This window comes from Coenobita brevimanus, chromosome 16 (assembly GCF_032717465.1).
Source record: "Coenobita brevimanus isolate Jiangsu-jjx chromosome 16, ASM3271746v2, whole genome shotgun sequence".
In the NCBI taxonomy this organism is placed as follows: domain Eukaryota; kingdom Metazoa; phylum Arthropoda; class Malacostraca; order Decapoda; family Coenobitidae; genus Coenobita; species Coenobita brevimanus.
The window spans coordinates 11,729,223-11,737,047 of NC_136969.1; the positions used below are offsets into that span (position 1 = coordinate 11,729,223).

General features: G+C 40.5%; 1 protein-coding gene across 1 annotated transcript; it reads right to left on the reverse strand.

The window, feature by feature from the left end:
* Window positions 1-242: 242 nt before the first annotated feature.
* On the reverse strand, window positions 243-4,705 carry LOC145390968 (glutamate receptor ionotropic, delta-2-like). Its single transcript, XM_080265704.1, has 10 exons — window positions 4,637-4,705; window positions 4,392-4,520; window positions 3,933-4,091; window positions 3,511-3,601; window positions 2,514-2,814; window positions 1,960-2,180; window positions 1,301-1,481; window positions 930-1,029; window positions 605-734; window positions 243-335 (listed from the first exon to the last, which is right to left on the reverse strand). Exons 3-10 carry the CDS (start codon window positions 4,067-4,069, stop codon window positions 243-245), a joined length of 1,254 nt encoding a protein of 417 aa, XP_080121830.1. The 5' UTR covers window positions 4,070-4,091; window positions 4,392-4,520; window positions 4,637-4,705.
* Between the last annotated feature and the right edge of the window lie 3,120 nt (window positions 4,706-7,825).

Genomic DNA, 7,825 nt, shown 5'->3' on the forward strand with positions numbered 1-7,825 from the left:
ATGATGCGAGGTGAATGTGGATATCCATGGCACAAAAGAACGGTGATGTGACACTGCAAGGATTTTCTTTTGTACTGATACACTATGTATTAATATAGTTATGATTTGTGCATTGTTATAAATTTGAAAGCTTAAAGTGAAGTATGACTTTTATGTGAAGCCCGTGGTCAGTACAAGTGATGTGTGTGATCGGAGATGGTGGTGGTGATGGTGGTGTGTGTGTCAAGGGTGTCCACCTGGCCCTATTCTCTCCACTTGGTCCCACCAAACATCTGCTCCATCACTAGCACCACAAAGGCCACTGCACACCCACACCCCAGCACCACGAACATGCCCTGAAAATGAACATGACATGCAATGCCGCAATCCTTTCCTTTACCCACTAGCGCACAATATTCCATTAACATCGGTAAACTAAATCCTACATGGGCATGAAATGACACGGTTAATGCAAATGATTAGTGATATTCACAGTAAATTTACATATAAAATTTATAATTATATCGTTAATGCAAAATTTTCAAACACTTATGGGAGCGAAAAAGTAACATCTAACAAACTAGTGCTTTTCTAGGCCATCTAAGAAGTCCGTGGCAGGACCTACCCACAGGTTGCTGAGTGAGAAGGCAGAGGTGACGGTGATGATCCTGGGAGGGTTCTTGCAAGTGCTGGAGTTAGGGTGTGAGAATTTTTGCCATTTATCATATAAGCCAGATTCCACCAATGAGTAAGCCCTGTTTTAGAAAATAAAATGGTAAAAATATTATTATATATTCTTCATGCCTGTAAGCACCTACCACAGTAATTATTTTTCATGCTTATTTCGAGTTCGATGTATATCAAGTATTTTTATGTTCTAATGTGAAAAACACACATTTGACCATTTTGATCTATAATATTATAATTATTGACAAACTGTTAGTACTAACAGCTTATTCAGTCTTGACATAAAAGGGCTGTTCTTTTGAGCCAGCATGGCCAAAGGAGTGGTCAGGTAGCTGCTCCGGGACATGTAAAAATCACATGTACCTGCAAAAATATTTGCTAATGATAATGTGACAGGAGTATTATACTATTCATTAGCATAAAAGAGTCTTTCTTGCAGAGACTCACAAGGTGCTGTTTGTCAGATTCATTGCCATGATTTATATTCAAAATCCTCTCAAATCAACCAACCCAGATGGAGCCATTCCCCTCACCGACATGAAATTTAGTACAAACATGCTATGTTTTAATGTACAGATTACTTGAAAGGTATGACCTAAAACGTTCCAGTGAACATGACAAACCACATTATAACCTGTGAGAGAAAAGCTTTTTGGCAGAACGTTGTTATATATGATGTCCAGGTCAAACACGACATGACTTCCATCTCGCACAATGGTCTCCAGGCTTTGGGATAATTCAGCAAACGATCTGTAAGCTATTCGTTCTGTGCCCATCAGGTTCCCCAGCTTGCGGAGTGGACCCGACCTGGCCATCTGAAATGTACAAGGGAATCAGTAATACTCAGATGTACTGAATGACTTGGATTACATAATTAGATGAAACTTAGGAAAAATAACTGATTCCGTAGCACATAATAGTTGTAAAGTTGTAGCAAATAACGATTGCCTGTACGACATGCTGTGAGGATGACTGGCGATTGGGATTTGGACGTAAATTATCTGTTCAGAACAATGGTGAACTGTAAGTTACTTGTTCTTCAAATAATAATTAACTGATAAAAAATGATGTTGCTAATAGTTTCCTGAAAGGAAGCATGGTCCTCAACGTAGGCCATTCTTTTATGAATAAATATGTGACAAATTCTCAGAACGCCTCATGAGTGATTAGCCACTACTTCATGCAGTTTGGCTAAAAATATCTTGGGTTTCTTTATTGATAGCCTAAACGTTGTTGGGCACTGAAAAAAAATAGTACATGATTATCAATTAGATTACAAAAACAAATGCTCACCTTAAGATACTGGATGATCAAAGTGTTCTGGACAAGAATAATCCGAACATGAGAGTTGTCAAGAACGTCATCAAGGCTCTGGTAGGGTTGGTCGATGTATCTGACTGCCAGGAGGGACATGAGATTGCCGACGTAGCTCTGTGTCAGCACCAGTATCATCAGCATCCACACGCCCAGCATCACACGATCCCACCACCACCGACTTTTAGTTCTCTTTATATCTGTTACGACAAAAGAAAATTTAGTAACACAGAATAGAGATCCCGATAGTAGTTGACGGCCTCCGTGTCTAATGATGGCTTAGTCTTTTTCCTGTAATTTTATGAAGCACTTGATCAAGCTTATCTTAATCAAACTGTGCGGGCATTATCAACAAAAACAGTAAAAAAGTGTTATTTTTTCCGTGTCTACAAGAACTGATCTACTTCGAATGTTGTAAGTGCACTAACATGTATGAACCATGTATCATCTTTACATAAAATATCCTAATATAACTTTGTTTTCTACAAGTTACTGTCATATCACTGACAGCTTGAAAAGGCTAAACTAGTTACCTTCTTGCAGGAGAACGCGTACACAGTTAAAGGAGTTGGCATCGACGCTGCCTGGTTCTTGTGTGTGTGCAGGAAAACAGAAAGGTAGCAGCAGCATCACTGTGCACACAGCCAACAGTGCTATTAACAAGATTGCCCAAACCGTTGGTGCAAGAGGCAGTACAAAGCTCCATGGGTCAGCCTCAGGACGACCACGGGCAGCGAGAACAGTGTACCCACCCTTGAAAATATATGCAGAGTATTCCATCCACTGACTTCTGGTCAGATCCAGGAAAAATGGTCCAGGAGTGAACTCCACTTCCTGAAATGTTTTGTAGGGCTAAATAAATATAAGAACAAAATAGTTTGCACTACCTTTCTGTGGTGTGACTTTACATTACAAATGCCATACCCTTCACATGAAGATAATGCTTACAGAAATACCAAATACCATATAAACAGCTTTCAGTCTACAAGGTTATGCAGGATAGAAGTTGCTAAAATGCTTTTTCTTTTGAATATGTCACGGTTAGAAAGTGTGAGTGTTTGGTTATTTGGTTGAAGTTTGTTTGTGAATGTGTTGTACTGCTTCTAAGCTTGGAATGGAGAAAATAATAAAGAAATCCTCAAATACAACGATCAAGGAGATTACCAATAATAGACATTCATATGTGTGATTGAGTGTGGCAGTTGCTACCATAATACAATCAAGGGAGAGAGTACTGAGCAACAACTCTACCATTAACAAAACTAAGAGATACCTGACAGCGAGGACAATTATTTTTCTTTTTAATGGATTACCCTTGCTAGATCTAATTAGCAGAAACTGGCATGACTGACTGCGTCTGAATATAAGTTCAGTTTGTTTAAGTAATAGCCAGGGCAGTTCTTTGAAGAAGTACTCAACAAAAGATTGACCTATCTTCTGGCTCTGATCCTTGTTCTACCAGATGGTTTTACTCAGTTTAGGAAAGACTACTTAATATGTTCATAAAGATGAATCTATGTAGTAACTCACCTCACGTGTGATGAGTCCCAGCATGCCAGACCAGGTCCCATCACTCTTCTGCAAGCCCCAGCTTTTGTCAGGGGCTCTCAAGTATGTGTACCTGTCAGAGAGTTGTTTTGCAAGTAGTTACAACAAAATATTTGACTTACCATTAGCTCCCCATTGCATACTGTCGTTAGAACAAACTACGAGTCACACTGTTAATGGCTTTAAAGATTATCAGAACTCCCCCTTTGCCACTGTTCTGAACACTACACATTTATCTTTCCTTTCATTTTACTGATGTAAAATATGTCCAAATAAAATTAACGTAACAAAAGAATGGTAAACTGTGATATGCCACATAACTCAGTAATGAAGTGCAATGAAGTCTTTTACAAGATCCAAGTAAACTGCTGTGTATATAAGAATATGTGCAGCCAATAGCTCACGTAAAGTTCATAGACGTGGACAGTATTTCCATGACATGCCCCGCTGCACCTGTAAAAGCAAGCCGCTTGCCACCAGGTTTCGTTGGGTCGTCAGCCATAACCGCCGACTGCGAAGGGAACTCCTCGGCTGTCACCATCACATGGGGTCGGTGGGGAAACCTGCAGCAAGAGGTTGTAGTCTGATGTGGCCAAGGACTACCTTCAAAGTAATTAGGACATACCTTCCAAAGTCTAAACACCAGCTAATCAAACTGGTACAGTGAAGAGATCACTTGCGTTTCATCTTGTGACCTAGTATTCAAATTATGTAAGATATATTACTGATGCATGCTGTCAATTATACCAGCTGACTGCATCCACACTCTAGTCACGTACTATGTTTTGAACAAAGACCATATGATAAAAACATTCACATATTATTTTAAGAATCTTGGAGAGTTACAGACAACAAGAGCTTACTGTAAAAATTTCTTTGGAAACAGATTTGGTGGGTAGACTAGACTTAGACTTTGGTCAGTAGTCCACGATGCTACCTGTAATGGCCGAGTTTCTGGATCAGTGAAGGGTAGCCATGTGAGCACTCTGGTCCTGTTGACAAAATGAATGAAAAGATAAGAAAATAAAAAGTAAATATACAGTCAATGTATCAAAGTGAGGAATATCCCTTCTTATAAGTGCTGTTGTCCATAGAAAACATTCACTACCTGAGGACTGATGATGCATCGTCGACAACAGCGAGCAGAGCACTAGTGCGTGATAGAGTTTTGTGAAGGTGGTGGAGAGTGTGGAGGCGATGAAGAGGGAGGCGAGTGAAGGCGAGCAGCTTCGTTGTGTGCAACGACAGGAGGTGGTTCCTGAAGGAGGACTCAGCGGAGGCGGAGAGGAAGGTTGGGTCTTCGCTCACCACCACCACTGTCACCCACCACGACACTTCACGAAGCTAATGGCGCAAAAGTAATTTTAGAAACCGTTTGAGTTTTAAATATATTTCTCTAAGTAAGTCTGATTTTAATCCCTTTTTACTGTTGCACACACACACACACACACACACACACACACACACACAAATGTCCTTGGTCTACCTCCCAAAGTCATTTTATCAGCCTTGACATTCTGTAGGCACTTACCCGTCTAGCAGTGGCGATAGCCCGGGAGAGTTTTTCACGTGTCATGTTGGTGTTTTGTTCATCATTTGTCACCCCAAACACTCCGACTCCCCACGGAGCTTGTAAGTCAGTTAGATCCTGAAATAGAAATCATGGTGATGGTTTGTATCCATTTAATGCCACTGACTCCAGTGAAAGTAAATTGTGTAATGAGTGGAACTTGAATTTGAGAAATATTTTTTGGAAAGGACATTTTTGGGAGTTCCTCTCCTGGAAGATATTTTACACAATAACTGACTTAATGTAACTTGTAGCTTTCCAGTTCCATAGTAGCAGTTCCATAGGTCTGCCACATTGAACAGCCAAGCTGAGATGTGATTCAGTTTGTTCCTAGGATCTGTAAAAGGCAATGAGTGAATTACCTGTTACATATAGTTAGGAGAAATGTGTACAGTATAATATAATCTAACTTCCTTAATCCATTTCAGAAACGTCCAAGTTTTGCTTGGCGCTAACACTGACGCACTTGCATTACAGAAAATGCCCATGGAGAGTCGTCTATCACCAAGATGATGGAGGAGCGGGAACACTGTTCTGTGGCCAACATGACATCGAGTGCTCGCCAGCTCGTCGGCGATCCTCGAGTTTTTTCTGACAAAGATAGAGATAAATTTATAAGAAGAACAGATGTAAGACACTATAAAATACGACAGTACCTATGTATAACTGGTATTATTAACTGATCACGTACCTGGAAAGGGTCGTCAAATGTTAGGCATAATTGTTAGATTATAGCCACAGGGTGAAGCTTCCGAGCCTGGATCAATGGACCATATAGCTCTGGAGGGCAACGAGGGATCACTGGAGTAACCGCTACATCTAACACCAGAAATACAGCATCATGGTTTGGGCTCGAACTGTCAACCCTATGGTCGTGAAAAGTGAGCGCCACCACTGAGCTATTCTGGTCCCAAGAAGAATACACCTAAATGCGTCTGTTTTCCAAGAAAATATATCGGAATCTATCTTTTCAGTATACTGAATGATCTCTCCTTGTAGATTCACATGTAACAGTATCTCTTTACTGAAATGTTGTGCATGAGAATTTTGAATGAAGAACACATACCAAAATTTGTCGAGGTTCAGGTATATATTTTATATTTGATTAGGCATTAGATTACACCGTGTAACACAAAATTTGTCCATGAGTTAAAACTATTATTTTCTGATTTTTTAGAGCATAAATAAGTAAAAATGAGCAGTCACCAAGTTCAGACTTCGGTTCTGAGTTCACGAGATCGATTTATTGATTTTTTGCCATTTTTGCTTATTAATTTACGGGTTTTTAACACTATCTGCTTTAAATCATATGAATCCTGTTAAGCATAATTTGAACTGATGTTAACACAATTATTATGATAAATCGATGATGAAAAATGAAGTTTTCCAGGCCCCGTCTTCAGAAATGAAATTAAAAATGAAATGAGTAGGGTATAATTATGTATTATAATATGTTAATACACAGACAGTGATACAATGCAGTGATGCAGAACGTTGATAAAGAGTATTGCTACGGAGAATTGATACAGAATTGATAAAAAAATTCTAGCATTATTTACAGTTTAATCAAAAAGAAGTTTTTCTACGAGATTGGCGATTGTATTTCAGTTCACTCTCACGCAAAAGGTTCTAGATGTAGTCCCCCATCATACTTTCATTGTACTGTCCCTTGTAGCGTTCCTCGAAAGAGCTAGCATCCTGGTAAAATCTTTCTCCTTGTTCTTTTGAGTAGTCTCCCATGTTTTCTTTGAACTTATCAAGGTGGGCGTGTAGTACGTGCAGTTTCAGCGACATCCGGCAGCCACAAGTTCGTCAACGATTTCCCTGTAGTTCTTTGCCTTGTGGTTTCCGAGGAAACCTTTGAGTAGAGAAATGAAGCTTGGTTAAGCTGCCCGCTCAACCTCAGACAGCTTCTCAGGAAAGCTTTCAGCGTTGATAAGTCGCTTCACATGAGGGCCCACAATTTCTTCTGCTTTAATCTTCGCCTCCGACAACTTCGGGAATAGCTCCTGGATGTGCTTGAAGGCCTCACCCTCTGGATCCGGCTGTTTAACAAACTGGTTGATGAGGCCCAGTTTGATGTGCAGGGGTGGCATCAGCACTTTCGTAGGCTCCACCAGCGGCTCTTGCTTCACGTTATGCGCCCCAACCTCATAGCCGGTCCTGAGGGGCCAGTTCCTCTTTTCGTAGTGAAGGGCTGTATTTCGGCTATCCCAGAGGCAGAGATAGTAGGGGAACTTGGTGAAGCCACCCTGAAGCCCCATCAAGAAGGCCATCATCTTGAAATCGCCAATGGCCACCCAGCTGAATTGGTCGTACTTCAGTGCACTCAGCAGGATTTTGACGTTCTGGTACTCTTCTTTCATGTGCACTGAATGAGCCAGAGGAATCGAGGGCCACTGATATGTTCTGTGCAGTTAAACAGCTTTGAGGCTTCTAGATGAACTGTCGATAAAGAGCCGCCAGTCAGGGGTGCTCCAGGGAATGCCCAAGAATGGATTAATTTAAAAAATAACATTCTTATTTCAACAAAATCGATGTACTGGCAACAAACCCGAAGTTTAAAATCACTGACAGCTTTTTTCCAGTGTTTTGAAGCGTAATGAATCAGAGATTAAAGGTTATTGCCCAGAAACAAAGATTTTGTGTGTGTGTGTGTGTTACACGGTGTTATAGTTAACTCTCTCTCACTCTTTCGACGCCACCTGCGTCCAACCACTTCCAAGT